The following is a 25202-nucleotide window of genomic DNA, read 5'->3' on the forward strand; positions in this document are numbered from 1 at the left end:
GGGATTTTTCGCTCGCGATTAGATGAGGATCGATCACAAGATATCGGTGGTGCCCCATTCGAAACGCAGCAAGCTGGGCCACGGCCCGTGCCACGTGCCGTGCTATTTAGCAAGATTTAATTGGGCGCCAGCGTACTGATAGAACTGCTCCGTTGTTCTAAGGTCCTCTTTGACCTGTAATGAAGCCGATGACCGTGTCGTCGGGATAAGCGAGCAGGCATAGTTCGTCGTTACCGAGACAGAGGCCGGAGATTGCCTTACTGTGGACGACTGAGTGACGCAATGGCTCTAGCTAGAGAGCCAATGAGCATAGGGGACTTCCGACAGCCTCGGCGAACTGACCGCTGTATTTGGATCGGCGCGCCCACTGCTCCGCGGTTGGTGACCTCGGAATAGCAGAGACTGATCTAGACTGTCATAGTGTCGCCAATTCCCACATGCTTTAAAAGGTCGAAGAGGAACGACCTCTCAACTTGGTCGAATGCAAGTCTAGCTGAATGACCACGTTGCCTTGCCAACTGTACGCATGAGCTGAAGGTGGGCACTTATGGATCGTCCTTTAAATCCGCGCGTTTGTTGGGGAGAGACAATTCCCATGGACAGTGGTCTCGAGTCGGTACGCGAGGATGCGGAAGCGTACCCGTGTGGTTCAGTTGAGGATTAACACCGAGGAACCGCATAGCATGGACGGAGGGTGGAGCATTCTGTTCAGTATGTGCTAACACGGAGACCAGGATGGAGCTCAGTTGAATCTGGAATGTCTGATAACTCTCGGCCAAGATGCCGTCCGTAGAGAGAAATCTCTACTTCACGACGAAAGCTGAAAAAGCTGGGCCATCGCTGAAACCTCGACTTTGAATGAGTAAATAAAATAAATATTGCCGTGACTAGGATTCGAAACCGTGGCGCGAACCAATCAGCTTCGCTGGTCTCTGCACGAGAGCACTATGCTGTCGCTGCAACTGGGATTCGAAACCGTGGCGCGAACCAATCAGCTTCGCTGGTCTCTGCACGAGAGCACTATGCTGTCGCTGCAACCTATCGCGCCTCGTGTTAAACTGCCACTCAATCCCGCGCTGTGCGTTGCACTTCGCCGTATTCATCATCTTCTATATGCAACGCGAACAGATCAGATCAGCTTAACCTCGGTCAGAGCTTAACTTGAGTCTAATATCGCCGCCAGACGTGCCGACGACTCAGCAAAGGAAAAATATTAGCCGGTCAGGATAAAAACATGATTTCGCGCGTCCACTCGGTTTACCTATGTTAAAACCCTACCATTTTTCTTAGGAAGCTTGCTGGTTGCGCCTTCGATTTCTGCGGTCGTGACTGGCGCGATTGCGATCTCCCGTATAGCCGTGGGAACCTTAGGCAGGAGGCCGAGGAGGAGGAGGAGGAGTTCGCCTCTAATTATCTGTTTTATAGCGCAGATGTCTCTCTGAAACTCGCCATGCTGCTCTTCATTGTCTTCAGTCAAGCAGCTCAGAGTTTTCATTAGCCTGTTTATTGTCGCTTTGTTTTCTTCTGCCTCTCATCTCCCAAATTCAGTTGTGCCATCTTTGACTTTGGCTTTGAAGAGTTCCCATGGAGACACTGCGTCAAAGGAGCTCGGAGTAATTTCAGCGATTTTTTTCTTCATCCGCTCCATAAATGCGGGATTAGAACAGAGACAGGATAGAGGCAACAACACCACAATAAGGAAACCTGTTGTGTTGGGTTTTAGGCACATAGGCAGCTAAACCCATCATGCGCCAAGCTCAAGGCATAGGAAAAGTTTTCTCTAGAATTTTTACAGATGTGAAAAATCATCTATGGTGTTGAGGGCCAAAAATATTTGTACTACCTAAAAACAATGAAGGAAAAGAAATTTAGAAATGGCTAATGGCAAAAGCCTTAAAGAAGGTCAGGCAGCCTCAGCGGCCATCCTTTGCTTGGCAAGGATCTCGAAACAGGTCAGCGCTAAAAAATACAAACACACGGCGAGAAAACGACGACACGACAGAGATGAGTGCGTCGTTCTCTCGCCGTGTGTTTGTAATTTTTTAGCGCTGACGTGTTTCAAAGAAATGCTTTACCAACTAGCCCAGCACCAAGTTTTACTAAGGATCTCGAGGCTCCCAACCAATGAAATAGAGACCTCAACCTTCTTCTCATGGAATGAGAAAGTGGCTGAAGTGTATCAAAAAGCAAGTGAGAAGCTGGGTCAGAATTTACAGTTTATCAAGAAAACCAGTTTCTCTTAAAAAGTTAAAGACATAAGGTTTGTCGATTGACAGCACATAGTAGTAGCGCTAAAAAACAGTGATGACAGGAAGAAGAAAACAACACAGCACACCAACTAAACACCAACTAGCCAAGCTTTCTGCCTTAAATAAGGTATGTCAACATTTGCATTATCACCTAAGAGCCGCGTTGGATGAAAGATGATGTGTCCATTATAAAACTGAGCGAAGCGCTTTTTTATTTTTTCCAGTTGTGATAATGAGATTAAAATGTGATTAACTCTTAGTTAATCTCCACATTTTTCACAGACAGGTTTCTATTGTTTTGTCAGCAGGAAGTTGTGTGTAAGGCGTGTGTGGCTTACATGGAAACGGCAGGGAATCACTTCCTTCAAACGTTTCTGGTGCACAGATGACATAGATTCACCTAAAACCGGCTTTACCAAGTGTGGTTTGTTTTATTTCGTTTTTTTTCAAGCCAGCTGCCATTTTTTCTTAATTTGCGATGTGCGAAGCTGATGCAATCGTTAAGGGGCATATTTACTTTCTTTATTCGATTGCCATTTGCCTGAGCAGTGCCTTTTATTCCGACATGACTCAGGACCCAGCAGAGTTTTATTTTTGTTCTTGCACTGTGGCTGTTAGTATGTTGCGCATGATATCACCAAGAAGCGGAGTAATTGCATTTGTAGAATGAAGAGCTGTAAATACACTTAGGGAGCCCGAAAGACGCGGGTTCGATCCCGGCCGCGGCGGTCGAATTTCAATGGAGGCGAAATTCTAGAGGCCCGTGTGCTGTGCGATATCAGTGCACGTTAAAGAACCCCAGTGGTCGAAATTTCCGGAGCCCTTCACTACGGCGTCCCTCATAGCCTGAGTCGATTGGGCACGTTAAACCCTCATAAACCATAAACCAAACTTAGGGAGTCTGTATAAATAATACTTTTCCTGAGGTTCTCGTTTACTATTCTTCCTACGGTCACACGAATGGAGTAACATTCCGCAGTGAAGACAGATGCGCAATGTGGATGCCTTACTGTTTCTGTCGAATTCTCTCGTAACACAGCGCTTTCAACACAAACATTTGTTTTTGAACCGTCGGTATAAAAGTCCGTGAAACCACTGTATTTTTCTTCGAGTGCAAAGAATTCCTGTATGATATGTTTTTGGGAGTTTGTTTTTTACGAAAGCGAGTGAGAGTGAAATCGCAGATTGCAGGAAGATTGTACCATAGAGGCAGTGGGTCTCGTCTTTGTGCGATGCTAGGTAATATGTCCAGCATATTGAGATTCTGGCATATCTCTTCGAATCGGAAAACCAGTGGTCTGGTAGCTTGAGGTTTGTTGGTGAATATCATTCTAGAAGGGCATTTTGTCCTAAGTAACTAGCAGGTGTGATTTTGTAGAGATCTTACTTTAAGGATATATGAACAAGTCAGAGTGGTTCTGCTAACTTCAAGAGGAGGTTCATTAGTTTCTACATAGAGGCTGACTGTGTGAGAGGTCCTGCGTGCGCCACACGAGAGCCGTAGGCCTGAGTTATGCACTGGATCCAACTTTTTTAGGTATGACAACCTTGCTGAACCGTACACAATGCACCCATAATCTAAGGAGGAACGTACCAAAGAGCGATAGATGTGTAGAAGACATGTTCTATCAGACCGCCAATGCTTCCTTGAGAGAACTTTGAGTATTTTTTATAGATTGGAAGGCTTTCTTTTTTTTAGTGTGTTTACGTGCGCAGGAATGCATGTTTTTTATCAGATGTTATGGCCAGAAATTTATGTTGCTTTATTAGTAGCACGGTTTCATCCAAGTGTAGGGTGGGGTCGTTCTGCACGGCTCTCTTGAGAATCGCAAGTTTGTTCTGTGTGAGATGTATCTGTCTCTCGCAAGTTGATAAGCTGGAGGATGCGTATGCAATATGAAGGTCATCGACATAGAAGGAATACACAATGGACAGTGGAATTACTTTAGATATGGAACTCATTTTTACAATAAAGAGCGTGGTACCTAGTATATACCTCTACGGTACCCTATTTTCCTGAATAAATTTGCTCGAAATCGTAGAACCTAGGCGCATATGAAATGAACGGTCAGAAATAAAGTCCCATACAGTTAAGCATCCTGCCACGGATACCTAGGTTCCCTAGGTCCCGAAGAATCCCACACCTCCAGGCGGTATCGTAAGCCTTCTCCAAGTCCAAAAATAGTGCCAGACAATGTTGTGCATTATTTCTTCATGGACTGTGTTTTCAAGACGGACGAGGTGGTCATTTGTAGAAAAAGCTTTTGTAAGTCCACATTGGTGGACGTTCATCTAATATTTAGCACACATTTAAAACATTAGGCAAGACAACTCACCAGCTGAGGCTGGCAGTTTATCAGATTTCAGAAATGGCACTATTATGGCCTTTTTTTTCAGCTTCTGGCATTTTTCCGGATTCTCATACTTTGTTAAAGAATTTCAGGATAGCCAGCAGCTTCAGAGAGCCGACCAAGAAATTTATAATGTGGCTTGTCAGGGCTGGATGCTGTCTGTTTGCCGGCCGACAGAACTCTACGGATTTCTTAGAGTGTAGTTAAATTATTGTAATGATCATTTGTCCTGCCATTTGTTGGCAGCCGTTGTTTTCAAGTTTGTTTTTGAATTTTAAAATGATTCTGAGTAGTGCTAAGAACTGGAAATACTTGAGAAATGTTCACCTAAGATGTCTGCTTGTTCCTCTAAATTTGTTTGTGTACCAGGGGCTGTAAGAAAAGGAATTGTGAAATGGGGGAGAAGTTGCCATTTCGTTTACGAACTTGTTTCCACATTTTTTTTGGATGTGATCGAACTGTTTACGGACGATATGTAGTCACGCCATGAGGCTTTCTCAGCACCGCGACGGCCTGTCCAGACAGGCCTGTGACTAAGCGCGCCAACGAGTGCAGCGTGAGGTTGTACACCCACAGTCCTAGGGCCACGACACACAGGTCGCACTAGTGCAAGACGAATCTTTATTTTTTTATTTGGCACACTTGCCATAAAGGCAATGTAATTTGGGCTCGCTGTATACAATAGGACATCATGCAAGGTGTTTTCGTGCAGGAACCGCAGAAGGCTCCTGCTCTTATTGTTGTCGGTCAGCCACTTGGAGAAATCCTCCTCCCTTGTCGCTGTTAGTCCTACTTCAAGCCCTGGTCTCTGCACAAGTGTACAGCAGGTGGCGAACATTCATCTCTGCAGCCGGTGTGGAACACCTCGGGCAGGTGGTGGGTACTGCGTCTCCTTCAGTATTGCCGTGCCTCCCGTGCGCACGGCAGTTAGTGTGTGGAAGCCGTATCGACCGTCGATCGGAACGAGGCACGGCAGAAGATCAGCGCACAAAGAACAGCTGGTTTATTGCGGTCCGTAGTATAGGGCCGTGGGGAGAGAATGTTAGTGCTAATTGGAGAGAAGGGAATATAGAACGTTGCACATGGGCGGCTGATGATAACCGGCACGCGCCGGCACTGATATGATACATCCTCGCCCCTAACTATGTTTATCATCACCCGTTAGTTATTTGATGAAAGTTCATGTGGTAGCCGAAACGCATGGGCGACCCTGTGGGTCGCGTGGACCGCCTTGGCAGGGGAGGGTGTGCCGTCGCACCAGTGGCTGTAGGATCATGTGGCGATGATGAGACGTGTTGGGCCCCGGTTGGTGTGTCATTATCAGCGGTGTCGCTGCCGTCCGGTGAGCAGGAAGCGAAGCGCTCCATTGTTGCGAGTAAATGCTGCCGGTTGCGCCGAAAGATTCTTTCCTTTGCATAAACGAGGCAGGACCGTGGTCCTGCAGGTGCGGTAACGCGAGCTTTTCTTGCGTACGAGGACCATTTTATGCGTACGATATCACCTTCTTCAATAACTGGCAACTTCCGGCTGTTCTGGCTTGGCTGCTTGTGCTTGCTGACCTGGATTCGGGCGGAAGTCGGGCACCGGGGAGCGAAGACGCCTTGTTTGAAGCAGCCCTCCAGGCTACCGGCCGTCTTCCAAAGGACTCGTTCTGAAATTTAATAAGTCAAGCAAAAATCTTCACTTTGTTCACTTGTCTTAAGAATCCTTTTGATCACCTGCACACCCTTTTCTGAAAGGCCATTGGGGTGCGAAAATTCTGGACTGGCTTTCACATGCTTAAAGTCATACAGTGTCGAAAACACTGCAAATTCGTGGTTAGAGAATTGCGGCCTGTACGCGCAGTTGCGGTCCTGTACACACCACTCATGAGAGAAGAAATGCTTTCGCAATAAAACCGAGACAGTTACGAGTTCAGCCCCAAAATATCACTCTGCCTTTACTTCTAGCACGTACTGCATGGATACGTGTGCCTTGCAATTAGAACATTTCATTGCTATCTATATGCACTTTTAAAAAGAATCACCGCGTTGTTGTGTCTGTGTGCAAAAACTAATATGTGCCAAAATATTTACAAGACAATGCAGTAGCATTTACCACGACAATTATACCATAAGGGCGAAACACAGAATATACTCAGAACAAAGAATGTTTGTAGGTCGCTTAATTACCATTCCCCGCTGACACTGCGATAACATTGCCTCTTATAACTGAATTTTACTGCTTCTAATCTTCGGTCATTACGTGCGCCTTGATTTATGCTCGTCTGACGGCGGTTCCACGCGCCCGGATGAAAGACGATGAAGACCATGTTTTCAGTCCACAGCGCGAGAGACCGGCTGTTTAACACGCGTGCACGTGGGTAAGCGACGAAGACGACGACATTACAAGCATAGACCGAAAGACTGGCAGTTCGAACAGGCAGGGTGTTTTCGCTCCATATGAGGGAAGTGTATGAACCGACAGACTTTGAACCGAACGAGACGGTCTGATCCGGTCGTGACTGATGGAGGTCCGGCCTGATAGAGGTCCGGGCTGGTGCAGACCCCAGCCTTTTTAATTGAAAGCGGATGCAGATATCTCACTTGGTGGCGGGTTCTGGCCTGATTCCGCAGCGTTCAACTTGTAGTTTGTGCGTTTGGCTTTTGAATAGTTGGAGGCCGTCGGGAATCCCACTTGGTGTGGTCTCCGGCCTGCTTCGGAGCTTGAGTTTGTAGCTTTTACTGAGAGTACCTGTCGACCACTTTGTCATATAACTCTAAATAAACGAGTACAGTGGAAGAATGTGTTGTCCTCTCCACCAGTCGCAACCTGTCACCGGGTCAGCAAACAAGCGGGAACATCATAAATGAAGAACAGCAACGTTGTTGTATCAACTGACCTCACTACTTGTTACGGCGAACTTTTTCGAACAAGAGCTGCTTCCAATAACACTGATATGAGCCTTGTAGCGGCAGCACACACAGCTTCCATTCAAGAGACCGAAGGGCGAGAAGTATTGCATAACCGGGGCAGCACTGCCGCGCGCCGCAAATATGATCACAACGCGAGACGTCCTAAATGCGCCGCGATGGGTCGAACTCGAGACACCCATCCAATCAACTTCCATCTTAAGCGCGTCGGTTCGGGCAGACATGGCCAAATATATTATCATGACGCTGTAATGATTGCCGCGCGGTGGCACACATGTCCTCATCAACGCGCACTTTTTCACCCTATGTCGTGCTGTCCGCTCGCTGGCTGCTCCCGAGTCTTATCCTTCCGTTAGAGCTCGGCAAAAGAGTGCACGCATCTGCACACTGTTTTGATTTTACGTCCTGAACGGCAGCTGGCTCGCTCATGCACTTTCGTTGCATGCAACTTGAGACCGCAGTGCTCGAAACCTAGCCTGAAGGCGGAATGCGCGCTCCGCAGAGATGTGCGCTTCTCCGCTTTCAAAACTAAACGCTCCCTTCATTCATAGCGCATCAAGTCCAAATGAGAGAAGTCCTAAAAAAAAAGAATGAAACAAAATAAGAGAACGTTTGCTTACAGAACGCGAGGACGGTCACATAATTAAGCAACGTATAGTCGCATCAATTTAGCTTGTCGGACGCCTACTGCTCGTAACGCTTACGTGGGACTCGGTGAAAAAGCACATAGGCCTTGCTTTACTCGTCTCACATTTGTTTTGTTTCATGAAAAAATTTCAATTTTCTTGGGACCTGCGCACTTACTGCGGAGACTAGACGCCATCGGCAGAGTCATATTCGCGATGGATGTAAACAGAGTAAATACAAAGTCGCCAAACATTATCTTTCCTGTGACGCTCGAACATTACAGCTTCTCAGTTATGTTAGCAGTATACCTTAAGCAGCAGATGTTACCATTATAATTTGTGTTAAGAGGAAACTTCAACCGAGGCCTCTATTCCGCAACGCAAAAGAGAGAAGACGACGTGTCTCGGCTCTGTATAACTGTGGCTGTCTATAGTAGAATAACTGATGACTGGAATCGTGCGACTATATGAAGATTCAAGCAACAGGGGGCACAAGAAGACTCGTTCTTTTACAAATAAGCAAGGGAAGCTGTTAAACTCTCGAGGCTACAGATACACGAAGGGTCGTTAGACAGAACACACAACACAAGGATCCTTTTTTGCTGTTCTTGGCTATTGTAGTTGCTGTCCGGGCGTACGGAAGAGGCCCAGCCGTTTCTCGCGAACTGGGCATTTTTCTCTACCAAGCCTGCCCCTATGGCGCTGCCGAGGAAGCCCAATCTCGGGTTAATACCAGCGACGAGCGGTACGTCTCTTCGCACTGTTCCGCGCCCTCTAGAAAACACACGCAAACAATCGCACAAGGGGGGCACAAAGGCGAGGAGAGGAGGAAGACATGAGTAAAGATCACGCGGGTAAGAACCGTTCGACGAAGACGTATTTTTGTAACACGCGTGGTAATGCGGATGATGAGCTCTAGCTACGGAGACACAATCACGTTTCAGTTCGATTATTCATCGCCGATGCCACTCATGCAGGCCGCTCCGGTCTTCTTCCAAGTTTCACGTCCACAGAGCCTCCTAGTTCCGCGAAAACGAGCGAGGGGGGGAAACAAAGGCAGAGCGGTAGAAGCTGCTTGCGACCCCACTCTCCTGAAGCCCCCGTATACAGGTAGCTGGCCACGGGTATTGCTACACTTCAACACGGTAAAAGGTAATAGGCGTGGACATCCAGTCGCAAGGCGGCGACCGCTTCGAAGAGCAGAACGTGTCAAAGCCCCGCGGCTCGTGCCGGGTCGGTGGTCATTAAGAGGGTCGTCTATCGTAAGCCTTCGTTCACAAAGTGTGCCGACTGTTTTATGGCTTTCGTTCGTGCTTCTTCGTCGTTTCTTTCCTTTCCCTTCGAAGCCTAGCTGTGGCTGTTCGTGCGCGCTTCATTTATTTACAACGCGGGAGCGGCGACGGAGAAGGCGTGCGGCTTCCCGCTTTTCGTGTTCGCCTCGTGTACCTCCTGACTGCGTTAACTATGTCTTCCCCGGGAACCTTCGCCCCGAGGACTAACGGGGGTTCATGACGAGCTGCTCAGACAAGGAACGTTTGCTCGGAGTGCGGTTCGGGCCACCTCCCTCGCCCCCAGACCGTGCTTCTTGCCTTCACCTTATCATGTTTTCTCTCCCTCACCCTCGTCCTCTCGAATTTTCATGCGCCGATCCTCCCTCCTTTCACTGAGGAAATCAACATGCCCTGGACTTTCCAGGCCGTAGTGCTCGCTCCGTGACGTCACGGGGCGGGTGCGCGTAGTCAGCATGCGAGCAGGAAATGAATGTGCGCACGAATCTGCACCCATATCTGTGCAAGTAATTGGAGCATACTATTGGCTTTCATGATCCCTACTGCGAATAATACCACTAGGAGCAAATGACTTCAAAGGCTTGTTTTGTGGACTCTCTGGACACTTTTTATATTGACGTGCCAGATCAGAAGCATGTCATTTTCAGGCTGGTTTTCGTTGCTGTTTGAGAGCAGATGTTTACGTGCTGGAATTTATGGCACAGGAGACACATGTAGAGCAATCATAATATGAAATTGTATTTGATTATGGGGCTGTGCCACCTATTTGCTGCTTAGTGTTTTCAGTTTTCTCACTTGCTTTTGCGCTGCCATCAGGAATATAATAGTTCAACCCAGAAAAAAAATTTTTAGCACAACATTTTTGCTACACTGCAGCACGTGCTTCAGCACCAGTTCACTCGTGTGTCCGCCGCCACAGGTGTCGAAATATTGGGCGTCTTCACTCGTGAGAAGGTCCTTTGTCAAGTTTGTCAAAACTCTACGCTGGCATGGCATGCTGAAGAAGTCACTGTTCTTGAATAGCTGCTCAACAACTGCGTAGTTGTGGGCAACAGCACTGACCAAAAAAGTCGCTGGATGCAACAGACGTCCATCTCTCTAATAAGTTCACAGGGCTTCTCCGCGCTGACTGTTGCTTCTCAGCCGACAAATACGTCGTATACAGTCCGGCAATTGAGATGGCACTGACGAAGGCGCGGATATGGCAAAGGAGCAGTACTGTTCTCCATGAGGCATCCTCCAGGCATGAAGTTTCCTTCAGGACATCCTCTGAGCAGAAATGTGCCTCGCATGCCTAATAAAAAATATCACCCTTCATGAGTAATTGCTTTCTCTAATGCACCATAAATGCAAAATTATCAAGCAGAATTTTTCTTAAAACAGCACTTTTTTTTTACTCTTTCCCTATCGCATACAAAATTTGGATTTGTTGGCAACAGGTAAATATACCTTTATCCGTAAAGTTTCGAGACTGATTTAGTTTTTTCTCTAGAAATGATTCTCCAAAACAAATGTTGGTGCGTATGTGTACCGCCATCTTTTCGGGCTAACCTGAGGTATTTATGTTAATTGCTGTGGCAGCCGCTAGATAGCACTACATGTAAAAAAATACGTTGCCGCTAGTCGTTTGCGCATTCTTCTGTGGGTGAATGTGGAGAGATGGACGCCCACCTCGAACCGCGTGTAAACATAAAATTCTGCGTGAAGCTTGGCAAGACAGCCACACAGACGTATGAGCTCCTTCGTGACGCTTACGGCAAAGAGACATTATCGCGGGCGCGAGTTTTCGAGTGGCAAAAATGTTCGTTTCGGGGAGAACGTCGATGGAAGACGACACAATGCAGGGGCGCCCTTCAACCTCACGGAATAAAAACAATGTGGCTCGGATCAGAAAAATCATACAGTAAGACCGCACCATTACAGTCCGCATGCTCTCAGATGCTCTCGACATTAGTAAGACAACATGCCACCAAATTTTGCGTGTAGAATTTCGGGAAACGAAACCTGAATGACGGACTTGTGCCTCACTCCCTCACACAGGACCAGAAGGACACGCGGGCATCAGTGAGCGCTGATTTGCTCTTCGAGGCAGAGAAGGATACTGCATTCGTCAACAGCATCATTGCTGAAGACGAAACATGATGTTTTCAATACGATCCTCAAAAAAAGAGGCAGAGCGCCGAATGGCGGTCCACAAGCTCTCCGGCGTCGAGAAAGGTGCGGCAACAGAAGACCAAAACAAAGACGGTGCTGATAGTTTTTTTCGATGCCAGAGGCGTCATACACCACGAGTTCGTCCCACAAGGGCAGACGGTGAATCAGGAGTTTTATATCCGCGTACTCCAACACATGCGTGATGCATTGCGACGCCGTCGCCCTGACTTATGGGCATCTGGACAATAGAGCCTTCTCCACGATAACGCAAGGCCGCACACTGCTCTCAGCGTGACAAAATTTCTCGCCAATCATAACATTGCTGTACTTGCCCATCCGCCATACTCGCCTGACCTGTCCCCATGCGATTTTTTCCTGTTTCCTCGTGTGAAGAGAGCCCTTAAAGATCGCTGGATGGGGAGCGTGGAGGCCTTTCAAGACGCCATAACATCACAACAAAGGAGCTGACAGCCCTGACAAAAAAGCGTTTTCCAACTGTTTCCAAGACCTCAAGAAGCGTTGGAAGCTGTGTATAGACAGTAAGGGACCATTTTTAAGGGGTGCAGCACAAATGATTTCAATGTTAAACGAATTTTTTTTAATGGACTCAATCTCCGAACTTTACCGACAAAGGTTGTATAAAAATAGAAATTTAGACTGTAACGATATATGAACAAACAATTTTGGTTCATTGCAGCATATCAAAATACACACCTTCCTAGGAGTACGAAAGCAGGATGTAAGGACGTTACTTAATGGATATAGCCGTCAGACCTATTACAATCTCTGTTATCAAGGAATTGAACTCTCGGCGAAACGGAATTACGAGTTAACCGCCGTTTTTGAAATGGAGCGGGCGCGGAACGAAGGCACGATGCTAGACACGATCGCTATATCCGTTAAGTAACGTCCTTACATCCTGCTTTCGTACACCTAGGAAGGTGTGTATTTTGATATGCTGCAATGAACCAAAATTGTTTGTTCATATATCGTTACAGTCTAAATTTCTATTTTTATACAACCTTTGTCGGTAAAGTTCCGAGACTGAGTCCATTAAAAAAAATGCGTTTAACATTGAAATCATTTGTGCAGCACCCCTTAAAAATGATCCCTTACTGTCTATACACAGCTTCCAACGCTGACAACAAAGGCTGCTCCACCCGTCAAGAAATTAATCGATTTCGATTATCAAGTCAAGAGCAGAATTAACCACGACGCTCATTTCACAAAATAAAATATTACTCAGGAACACGAAGATTGCTTACCCTTGAGTTCAGCGTAGGGAAGAAGTACTGTCGTGGTATTGCACGAATCCATTTTTTCGCTGTTCGTCGTTTTGCGGGAACCTGAACACGTGGGCTTTGCACTTTGCCGTGTAGTTTCCGTGGCAGCGGGATGCGCAACACTCGTTCGGCATAGCCTCATCACAACCATTTCATTACTGCAGCGACCCGTTGTAAGGACCAGTCATAAGCCGTAGTAAGTGCACAAAATCCCGCAACAGGTGAAGCTCAGCAGCATGCGGGCCTACAGTACCCTGCCACGACAAGAAAAACCGAAATAGTTCGGCGGACGCCGCCGCACAACCCTCATTCGAGTGACAAAGTAGTGACCAGAACGAGTGAAAACAGAAAGATTTGTTTGTAACTAAAAATTTTCATTCAGCAAACATCATGCTGTCTCAGTCTATCCTGGCATTTAAAAAACGTTATTTTTGAAATGACAACTCAAGATCGCCATGTGCCTATAGGACGCGGATGAATATCCTGCGAACGCGGCTTTCTCGGTAGACGCCTTCCCTTTTCACTTGCCTTACCTGTTACAAAAGCCATCAAACATGTCAACGACCCACCCCTCCCTCGACCTCCCGCGACCGCCTCCAGACAGACGATGACGCGGTACACATGATCAGTAGGAGTGGTTCGGCCTCCTGTTGGTGAAATCCTCATGAAGTGAGGTGAGGACGCCTCCAAGAGGGCTCACCCTCTTTAGGATACCTAGGTTTGCTCAGTTTAGGCCGTTCTCTGTAATTACGAGTACGTAATTTCGCAGTCACTTTTTGTGAGGCAACCGTCCCAGGCTTCAGTAATATTCAAAATCTGCTGTTATTTGGTCCTTGAAAACTATGTTGACATACTAAAAACAAGTTAAGTGTATGCTAGACTTCCTGCGACGTTGTATCCGCGTGCAAGCAGGGAACAGCATTCTGCTTGACGAGGGTGGCTGATAGGCTTGGCTTTTGCTCGATTGACGCTACGAGGGCGAAAAAAAAAGCGAAGGCGTGGACTAAGGGACAAAGCGCTTGGCCTCTGTGCGCCCCCGTGATGTAAGCACACTGCTTTGAGCGCCCATGCGTGCTTACTTGGGGCTCGCTGATGGTGAGGCTCTCGAAGCTGCTTCGTGCCGACCACGGCCGACGGAACGGCCGACCTGCCTCAGCGCGGCGCTCTGCCGACAGCGTTGATCTCGCGTCGCTGGCGTGCGTGCGCCAGCGTCGGACGGTCTTGGTCACCGACTGGCGGATGAATGCTGCGGCGTGGGGGAACCCAGTGGAGTTTGGTCATGCACTTGCTCACGGGCGGCCTCCAGAGGGGAAAAAAGCCGATAAACAAAAGTGCGTGCGCAGCTGCGATAACTCTTCTAGAGAGATAAACCAGGAGAGATGCTCATGTCCTCGTGCCGATATTGCAGTGTAGAGTGGCGCCACACCGACAGTGCAGGGCTAGGCAATCCTGATTTGCTTTAGTTTTTTCCTTTCTTCGTAGAAGCGAGGGGGCCGGGAGGGGAGGGTTCAAGAAAGGCTGCAGCACTGTGGCTGCAGCGAGCCATAGAAAGAAAAATGATTGGTGTAATGTTAAGAGACCGGAAGCGGGCAGAGTGGCTGAGGGAACAAACGCGGGTTAATGACATCCTAGTCGAAATCACGAGAAAGAAATGGGCTTGGGCAGGGCATGTAATGCGAAGGCAAGATAACCGCTGGTCCTTAAGGGTAACGGAGTGGGTTCCAAGAGAAAGTAAGAGTAGCAGGGGGCGGCAGAAGGTTAGGTGGGCGGATGAGATTAAGAAGTTTGCAGGCAAAGGGTGGATGCAGCTGGCAAAGGATAGGGTTAATTGGAGAGACATGGGAGAGGCCTTTGCCCTGCAGTGGGTGTAGTCAGGCTGATGATGATGATGATGACTGTGTTGCAAATTTAAAGCTGGGGGAGCAAGCGAGAGGTTTTGTAACGCAAGTTGAGAGCACGGCCACAATGGGCAGGGAGGGCGTCTCGTAAAATCCCACCTTCTTTCCCGTCAGCGCCCACCTTTTTCTTCTCGTTAAGCAGTAGTGTCGAGCTCCTTCTAGTGCGCGCTGAGGGAGAGTGTGCATAAAATCACTGTGCCTACGAGTACACATGCACGAATTAACCGCTTACGAGTGTTCTTGAATGTTTTTTTTTTCATATACCGTGAAATACGGCCTGAGCAAACATCCCTTGAACAACTTATCAATCAAACGAACTTTCACAAAAATCCCCCGCCGAAATCTCATCGCGTCCAATGGAAATGTGTTTTAAGTTGAGAGAATTTGAGAAGTCTTCAATTTTAGTTCATTTTAGGAATGATCAACGTATTGCTTCCGAGACAGAATGCATATTTTCGGCTTGCATGAAGCAATTTTCTGTCTGCGAAACCTCGGACTGAGCATTTCCATTCCAGCGCTGCTTGCAAAACGTCCCGGCGTGATAATTTCATTGTAGAACGGCGTGATGTCATATGGATATGTGGCTGGGTCGTAGACTTAACAAGAGCCGAACGTATTGGCGCAGTTTTCACTTACAGACAAAGAAATAAAGAAAAAGTCCAAAGGAAATACAACATAATTTTAGCAAGAGAGGAGGCATTTCTGCCGGGAAAAGCATATAAAACCACAAACGAACTATCACACTTGACAGCTGCGGCAGAGGTGAATACAGAATTTTAGCAGAAAATTACTGAATTTTCTCAAAGGCGCCAAGTATGCATTACATGCGTGGAGTTTTCAGCGCTGTGAAATAAACGCCTTTAGGCACCATCCCAATGCTTCACAATTTCTTTGGTTCGTCAAAATGAGTGGACGAGAGAGCATTTCAGTTCTGCAAAGTTCCACTTGAGGTTCGTCCCAGTGGTACTTCAGTGCACTTCGTCGGCATCATTAAACGCGCGCGAGTCAGTGTCTGTCCTGACGGAAGCGTTGTTTGCGTGAATGCCAGGTCAGCGCATGGGACTGCGTAACAGCGTGTACACTTCAGACAGGAGACGCGCGAATAGGAGACACGGAGGCCGTGAAATAAGCGCACTCCTTCGCAGTCGGCATGTGCCTCCAGGGAGGACGCGCAGTCGGCGCCTGTGTCTGGGGCCACACTGGTGATACTTCTGAGTACGCGCTCAGGGCGCGAGGGAATTTAGTGCTTTTGCGGTGAACGAGGGTTCGCGTGCGCTTCGCCAGACAAACTCCGGGGTAACTCACTGGGCAAGGGGCCGAGTCTGACGTCCAACCTGACGTCGTCCGAGTACGAGTACTGCTGGTAGTCTTCGCTCAGGTCGTTTGCTTTGTCAGTAAACGAGACGCTTGGGTGGATGGCTGGACCGGAGACGACGCTGCCTTGCTCACTGGGAAGAGCCATAAAGGAACACAACATGGAGTCCAACTGTGATTAGGAACACTGGCCTCGAGGTGGCTCCGGGCTGAAATTGTGCCGGCTGCCGACAGTAGGTGATATCTGCAAACATTAACACTATTAAGTTTCATGGGCTGTAGAAAGCGCCGCTACAGTCCAATATGCACGCCCAAGTCATGCTCACATCAGGCAGCCATGCGCTAGCCTTGTGTTGTGTTTAACGGCGCTGTTTGATGCTGCATCGAAATGTCCGTGCACTTGACTTAATCTCTATAGCACCCGGATGCATTGTGTCCCACATTGGTGCAAGTGAGACGAGCGTGCGCTGCCTTGTTAGAGGCGAACAAGCTCACAACGTGCATTTGCTCGCGTCGTCTTAGAATGCCATGGCATATTTCTAAACCTTGGAAAAAGTTAGCTGGGACATCCTGTATATATAAGGCAAGTTGGAGATCTGCTGGACGCTCCATTCGTAGGCTGACTGTGAGAAACACTTCCATCTGTAAGCCCACTTAGTCCTATATTTGCAGCAGAATTAAATGTTGGTCGTAGCTGGCATTCTTTCGCGCCAGACATTCTTGCGCTCTGCTTTATGCGTGTCGCCAGGGATGGGCACGATACTTAAAAAAAGTATCTTCTATACTGATACCCCTTATCCTGCAAAATTGTATTTTTGATACAGATACTCGATACTGTACATTGAGTACTTTGCTACGTAGTTTAAATAGATAATACGGTGATTAGCTAAGTTAATTTCTTCATGGTTTCCAGAACCTTCAGTGTGTACAATATAGCGAACTATGTTTTAAAGGGCGCAAACTAGCTCAGCCGTACGAATTTAATTAGGCTGCAATTTCTTCAAGCTGCACTGTCGGCGCCTTTCATTCCATTAAAATTTACGCATTGACAGAATATCTTATTGAGCAGACGTGTGAAGGAAAATGAGGGGCCGTATTTAGTAGACTGACGAAGTAATTTTTCTTAAAGCTGAAGTTCTTCCCGCGAAGTCGTCTGTCACCACTCAACTACAATCGTACAAGCTTTGAAGTGCTTTTGAGGGTCTTTTTTCGTTAGCATTCTCCCCTTCTTTTGCCCTGTTTGAAAGAGCGTTTGAAATAAATTCGATTGTACATTATTTTGCGGTCGTAGGGGGATAGTGATAAAGCATGTATAATAATGTCTTGCGCATCATTGCAAGAAGAAAACACGCACTCAAAAGTTAGGTGCCTATACTCCTTTAAGCCTTAAGCAAAAGCATCTGCTCAAACCGCCGGTCGGAAGGAGCACCGCGATTCGGCCTCGCTTTAAGCGAAGCAAATGAAAACAACCTTTCTGCAGCAGCAGATGAGCACGTTGCCGTGTTGTATTTGAAATGGTGCTTTTTTCCAGCGGATAATAGGGAAGCATGGTCACGTCCAATCGAGAATCTTGAACGTAGTTAAGAAACTAAAGTTTCACTAGCGCCTCTTGATAGCTGAGGCTTGATGTTGTGCTGGCTGCTCAATAAAAAATAAAAGGCGCCTTTTGACCACCGCAGCTAGAGTTGCGTCCAAGCCTCCCCCTGCTAGCGCTCTGCTGGCGGGCGGCGTTTCGTGTCAGAAATTCCACTCGACACAACACCAACGGGCCGAAGACGACAAATAAAATAAAAAGGCCAATGCGTGCTCGCGCAATCTCCGCATGGCAATGCGTCGATGGCAGTTCAGAGACTCCAGATGCGACCACAGAGGAGCTAGGAGCGGTCAATGCGAAAACGTTTGGTGAAAAAAAAATGAAGATCGATTTACATAATTAGGCCACATGCGAATTAGATTCGCTAGAACTTCGGTTTTCACTTCGTTTCCGGTGTTCGGGTTCACTGTTCACGGATAGAAGTTGTTCGGAAAGCGATCATTTGTTAATACCCACATATGCGGAGTGGCCATTCTCTAATTTACATTCGTAAATTCCCGAGAGTATACTCATACCACTCCTGGCGCAGTGGTGCAGCGGTTAAGCGATGCGCCACTGCCCTGTGATGGAAGATGCTACCACAGGTGAGAATTCTGTGACCCAGGTTACTCTTCCCGAGCAACCTCTCGCGACCAGTCATTAACTGAAGTGCCACCTGTCACGGTGGGCAGTTTGCACGGGCAGTATACTATATACCACGTACTTCAGGGAAGCTGGTCCCTAATTAAAAAAAAAGGTATCGAAGTAAAGAGGATCTTTTTTCGGCACAGTAATGAACTCTAGCGCAGGCGTGACAATTGAACCACTAACGATAACTGAACCAGGAGTGTTAAACCATTTACGAAATCTGGACACTAAGAAAGCACCAGGACCTGATAACATTTCTAACATATTCCTACATAGATATGCCGAGTGGATAGCTAAATTTCTTGTACTACTTTTTAAAAAATCATTGTCCACTTGCACCCTCCCTAGGGATTGGAAAACCGCCAAGATGACACCGACACACAAATCAGGAAATAAAAGTTATTAGAACATATTGTTTTAAAACACATAAACGCTTATCTTCAAGTAAATGACATTTTAACCCCATGTCAGCACGGCAGCCGTAAGGGTCTTTCTTCTATTACTCAACTAATCGGATTAACACATGACATATCCATGAGCATTGATAACCAGAAACAAACTGACCTCATATTTTTAGACTTCTCGAAAGCATTTGATCGTGTATCGCACACTAAACTTATTGTAAAACTTCAACACATTTTAGGAAGTGGCCCTATACTAAACTGTATTAAAGACTATTCTAGTAATGGGATGCAGTTTGTTGAAATTAACAACGAGAAATCAGCGAAAACTAAAGTCACATCGGGAGTACTCCAAGGAAGTGTCCTGGCACCGTTACTGTTCCTAATATTTATAAATGACCTACCATCTTGTGTTTCACAGAATATTAAACTTTTCGCAGATGACTGCGTCCTTTACAAGGAAATTAACTCTCTTAATAACCATATAGTCTTAAATAACGCATTAACAGCAGTGTGCCAGTGGTGTAGGGACTGGCAGATGGACATCAATTTAAATAAATCTGTTCTTTTATCTTAACTAGGAAAAAACACACATCAGCTTTTCAGTGCACGCTTAATAATATTCATCTTACATCTGTTTTTGAGCATAAGTACTTTGGTGTGACACAAACCTCTGATTTCAGATGGATTTGCACGTTAACATCATCACATCTAATGCACTAAAACAAGTCTACTTTATTAATAGACGCCTTAAACTAGCACCCTCTGAAACAAAATTACTAGCATATAAAACTATTGTCAGACCAATTCTAGAATACGGCAACACCGTTTGGTTTCCCTTTACTAACAAGCTCATTAAAAAACTTGAAGGGGTGCAGAGAAAGGCACTAAGATGTGTGCAATAAACACTCCCTTACAGACTCATCAACGCAATTACTAAAACGTGCAGAACTCCTAACCCTGGAGAATAGAGCAAAATTTGCAAGACAAAATCATGTATCAGCTAATACACAACCAACTAAAAGTGTCCGCTACAAAATACATAACGACCACAAAAACTAGATCGACCCGCCACAACCTCACTCAGTTTTTTCCTCGAGCAACACGAGAATGGAACAATCTAAACATAGATATTACTAACATCTCATCATTAGATGCGTTTAGTGCCCTGGTTAGAGATCACCTGTTTGTTTCCTTGTAGTTATTCTCATTTTCCACACTTTCCTATTCTGCCCTGTTTATTTTTACCATTTTTTTTGTACCTAGGCTGAAATTACAGCGCTAACTACAGGCGATTTTCCTTTTTTTGGTGGTCACAATGTTTGCAGCCTATTATTTGTACCTCAACTTGAATTCTAACCGATTTTGTACCATTTTGTACCATATGTTATTGTTCAAGTTGTTTTACTTACCAATATGTGCACTAAACCTGGTTGTATTATTCACCGGCCTTCCTGTTACAGTACCTGATGGAACTTACAGTATCAATAAAAAAATACTAGTGTTGCAAGCGTCAAAAAATAGGTCAGTCATGTTAGCTCGTAAAGTTATTAACTAAGTTATAATTTTTAACTTTTTATATTACAGACAGGTACCTGATTGCAATTAGATATTTGTAGCCGGCCGTTACTAGTAGGCATATCAGTTTTTAGGATTTTGAAAAAGCGATCGACCTCGCCGCTTTGGCTCAACTAATTTTCGCTACATCGTGCCAAAATACATGCGCTTTCGAAAAGCATGCAGGCAGAAGCAACCCCTTCAGAGCACGTAACTAGTCGCAACAGAGAAATATTGTCGAGCCACAGCGCCGAGGTTTACCGCGTTTTAAAATTCTAAAAATGGATGTGGCTATTACTAACGGCCGGCTACAAATCTCTAATTATGATCAGGTGCTTTTCGGTAATAGTTAAAAAGTTAGCTATTGCAATTTAGTTCAATATTAAAATATAACATGGAAATGAATAATGAAAATTGTTTTGGGGAAAGGAAATGGCGCAGTATCTCTCTCACATATCGGCGGACACCTGAACTGCGCCGTAAGGGAAGGGAATGAAAGAAAGCAAGAAAGAGGTGCCGTAGTGTAGGTCTCCGGAATAATTTCGACCACCTGAGGATCTTTAACGTGCACTCACATCGCACAGCACACGGGCGCCTTAGAGTTTCGCCTCCATCGAAACGCGGCCGATAGAGGCGAAACGCTAAGGCCCCCGTGTGCTGTACGATGTCAGTGCACGTTAAAGATCCTCAGGTAGTCGAAATTATTCTGGAGCCCTCCACTACAGCACTTCTTTCCTTCTTCTTTCACTCCCTACTTTATCCCTTCCCTTACGGCGCGGTTCAGGTGTCCGCCGATATGTGAGACAGCCATTTCGTTTTCCCCAAAAACAATTTTCATTTCCATGTTAATTAGTCGAATATTTAACTATATTGTAATAGTTCACTTTTTAACTATTACTGAAAAGCACCTGATTACAATTAGAGATTTGTAGCCGGCCGTTAGTAATAGCCACATCAATTTTTAGAATTTGAAAAAAACAATTGGTGTGACGGCCAGCTACAAATCTGTAATTGTAATGGTACGCCTGTTTTTGAGCCCGGCAACACTGATATTAATATGCCACAAAAAGCTTCTCTTGAACTCAAAAACCCATTTAACAATTAATGATCAGGTTCCCTGATACACCTGGTACATGCATGGCAGGTTGCCCACAACCTGATGGGCAAGTGGGCAGCCTACAACAAGCAGTCTTCAAAGAGACAGACAGACAGACAGACGGACGGACAGCAGCTTAAGTCAGGGAATGCCACCTATAAGTGCTATCGCACTGAAAAGCTAATCAGCAATACCTGCCGCGGTGGCTCAGTGGTTAGGGAGCTCGGCTACTGATCCGGAGTTGCCGGGTTCGAACCCGACCGCAGCGGCTGCGTTTTTATGGAGGCAAAACGCTAAGGCGCCCGTGTGGTGTGCGATGTCAGTGCACGTTAAAGATCCCCAGGTTGTCGGAATTATTCCGGAGCCCTCCACTACGGCACCTCTATCTTCCTTTCTTATTTCACTCCCTCCTTTATCCCTTTCCTTACGGCGCGGTTCAGGTGTCCAACGAGACAGATACTACGCCATTTTATTTCCACAAAACCAATTATTAATACCGGAGATATGTGCCCTAATGCACCGGGTCAAGCGTTGATTCACCAAATGGATGTGCTCTTTGACAGGTTTAACTCCGAGTAAATTTTCAGTTTTATTTTTACATCTCATAAATGTTAACTACGAAAAGTATCACAATCCTATACAAGTAATACCCCTGCTACTCGGGCGTTTCGAATGCTTTTCAACCGATGTTATCGACTCGAGTGCCGCCTTGTGCTGCTACACGAACGTTTGAACGGCATTAGGCTGACATACATTCGAATCAACGGAGCTCCGCGAACTTTAATTTTTGCAAGGCGATACCTGATACAGACAGGCGAAATGTATCGACAGACAGTGTCGGAGCCTTGCTTACTTGTGGCGCTCATTGCTTTGTTTACCTGGGACGGTGGTCGACGGAGGAGCGACGCTTGCGGCGAGTCCTCTTCGTATCGTAGCGCTTGTTGCGGCGGTCCCTCTTTGGCTGCCGCTCCGCCACATCCGTGCGGCGTATGCTGTACGAGCGCTGTGGAAGCATCGCATCGGTCGACTTGACGCGCAGAGACTTCCGCCTCTTCCTGGCGCCTCCTGCAAATCCGCCGCCATGTCGCTCATGCCAAAGCGTCCTCGCGCTGACTTAACCTGACAGCTGAGGCCACCACTACTTCTTTAGCCTCCTATGCCTCATGCCTTGATAGCAATAGGATTAAATGCGAATTAGATGTGGTAGCGATTTCGTTTTCACTTCTGCTTCTGTTCAAGGCTCGGTTTTCAAGGTCAGGCAAGCTTCACACAAAGAACGGAAAAATCGGACTTAAGGCCCACCTTAAGGATATGACGCGATAGCGTTAATGGGTTAATGCCCACTTAAGCGAAGTTCGTGATTCTCTACTTCACATTCATAGATCGCTTCGAGTCCTCATACCACTCCTGGCGCAGTGGTTATGCGATGCGCCTCTGCCCTGCAATAACAGGGGCTGCCACCGGTGGGGCTTGGGAAACCCAGGTTGCTCTTCCCGAGTAACCTCAAGATCGCGGAGAGAGGCATGAAGCAAACAAACTTCGACGAAATCTGACATTGGGGGGTTTTAGTGAGAGAACATTAAAAACAAAGAGAAACGCTGTTGAAGTTCGCGTGATCACAAACTCACAGCCATCTTGCCTGGCATCTGGCGTGTTATCTGCGGTGGCCTCTCAGCACAAACGTCACCAGAGATTCCTGCGCTGACAACAACCGCAGCTCTTTTATATCCCAGAGACGTTTCGGTTGCAACCATACGTCTTGTCTTGGAGGGTATTAGAAAGTACTCCTAGTAGCAATGTAGTGAGGGCTATGAGCAAGAATCCCGATGTCAGGGGTCATATTCTGAGTTCTTTTCAAACGCACATTGCCTTGCTCCACAAATTCTGTTCGAAAGAAAAGGACATAAAATAAGAAAAAGAGAAAATGTGTCCTCCGCTTACAGTATTACGAAGTTTTACTACAAATGTAAGCGACTTCTGAGGAACATTGTTCTGATCAAAATTGCGCATACCAAGCCACATTTACGTCCATTCTTGTTCGTGAAGAATGGGCATTCACGTGTTAAACGCATCATGCTTTGTTCTCTTTCTGGTGTCGTCATCGCTGTCCCGCTGGTCTCTAGAACGTGCAGTACCTCCCTGCAACTTCTAGCTCACCTTCAAGTGCACGACTCATTACGTGCGCAACTTTCCTTGTGAACGTTGCAAATTACAAAAAGAAATAAGTTTGAAAACATGCTAAGTGTTTCACCAGCTGCAGCCTTTGAGACATTTTTCAGCAGGCTCTACGCTAGAAACGGGCCTGAGGCAGCAGGTGCAATAACGTTATCATTACGCGGCGTCATTACATGGACGTTCTCGACATCGCGCGTGTCTCAAACGAAAAGAAACTGAGTACCGCGAACCTTCATCTTCTCTGATAAAGCACAAGCCGCGCACGATGACGCAGGATTGGAGGCCACACACCGATGACCTTTAAGCAACTTCACTCACCGGGATCAACGTCAGCGTAGGCAGGCGTCGTCGCCTTCTGAAAGCCAATCTCACTGGGCGTGGCTGACGAGAGACCGCTCTCCGAGGAGTGTCGGTGGGGCGAGCCGTCCCGCATGTCCGTGGTCTTCATGCTCCAAACTATGGGCTCAGACAGTGACTGTCGAGCGGCCCTGGAATGCCTGTCGGTCGCTGCCACTGTGGCCTCTGAAGAGAGGCTATCATCGGACAGGCGCCACTGGTGAGACTTTGACGATGCCGCGGGTGTGGGCACGTCAGGATCGGTCACGCTCAGAGTGTTGTACAGGGCCTTGCCCCTGGTCCGGTAGCGGCTGCGAAGCCAGAGAACGAGGATCGCCAGGCACAGGAGAAGGGCCAATAAAGCTACGCACGCCACTACCAGGCAGAACACAATGCGGCCCAGGCGGCGAGTGACGAGCTTGGGGTCTTTCGTCGCGTAGGGCGTGGCCCGTTCCTCGTCCGAAGCGCGGCGCCGCGGACCGTCAGGCGCCCTTGTAGTGACAGCGACTCCTTCGTTGTCCCTGTGTGGTGGGAATCCCAGTCCTGAGAGGCGTGGCTCACGGACGCAGGAGGAGACAACACATACGATAAAAAAGGAAAATCTCTGAGCAAATGCAGCCGACACAAAAAGACGCATTTTTGAAGACTGGACTCGCGACTCGCGACATAAAAAAAAAGATGCTATATGAAGTACTAGTGAAGTGCAGTCCAGCGGCTAAATTAGGAGCAAACTGCAACCGTAAGTATTTTCGTATGTACACCAACTTTAACTCGACTCACGGTAGCCTTCCGACGTGACCATGACCGGCATCGATGCGGCCGCGCCGTCGTCTGTGGCTGTAGCCGGTGGTCCTGTCATCGGCGTGCCCTTGGCTCGACAGGTCTGCGGGAAGGATGCGGCCTTGGTACGAGGCAGGCTCCATGTCGCCCTCGCCGCGACGTTGATGAACGCTTCCCTGGGCTGCAGACACGAAGCACAGCAGACTGAATGCGAAGCGCATCGCGTGCACTGGTCATCGTGTCCCCGTGGCCTCGACGGGGAAAAGCTCACTTCATCTTCTACGCGATTGACACGACATGATAGAGTGATTAGAGGATTTTCTTCTTCGCTTCGACAGCCGAAGAACCTGTAGCTGCCCATCTCTTCATGTCGTGCGAATAGCTCGTGATCGACCTGCCCCTAAAAAACACAACTTTGACGTGAACATGCTTTGTGACAGGCCTTTGGGAACGGCTAGAAAAATGCTTGCACAGAAAAACAACACGCATCCACACTTACACGCCCTCTGGACATGCGTGTGGTGGGTACGACAACAAAACATTCATTTCAGCTGGTTGGT

At 47.1% G+C, this 25202-nt stretch overlaps 1 protein-coding gene across 1 annotated transcript in view; it reads right to left on the reverse strand.

Moving 5' to 3' along the window:
• The window catches only part of LOC144126257 (uncharacterized), a 113861-nt gene extending 88975 nt beyond the window's left edge, over positions 1–24886 (reverse strand). Inside the window, exons 1-5 of the mRNA XM_077660367.1 lie at positions 24643–24886; positions 23845–24383; positions 22230–22416; positions 16068–16210; positions 13944–14110 (exon numbers count right to left, since the gene is read on the reverse strand). Coding sequence (XP_077516493.1) covers positions 13944–14110; positions 16068–16210; positions 22230–22416; positions 23845–24383; positions 24643–24863 — 1257 coding nt within the window. The 5' untranslated portion in view covers positions 24864–24886. The remainder of the gene's footprint in view (positions 1–13943; positions 14111–16067; positions 16211–22229; positions 22417–23844; positions 24384–24642) is intronic.
• Between the last annotated feature and the right edge of the window lie 316 nt (positions 24887–25202).

The sequence above is a fragment of the Amblyomma americanum genome, chromosome 1, assembly GCF_052857255.1.
Source record: "Amblyomma americanum isolate KBUSLIRL-KWMA chromosome 1, ASM5285725v1, whole genome shotgun sequence".
Lineage (NCBI taxonomy): Eukaryota > Metazoa > Arthropoda > Arachnida > Ixodida > Ixodidae > Amblyomma > Amblyomma americanum.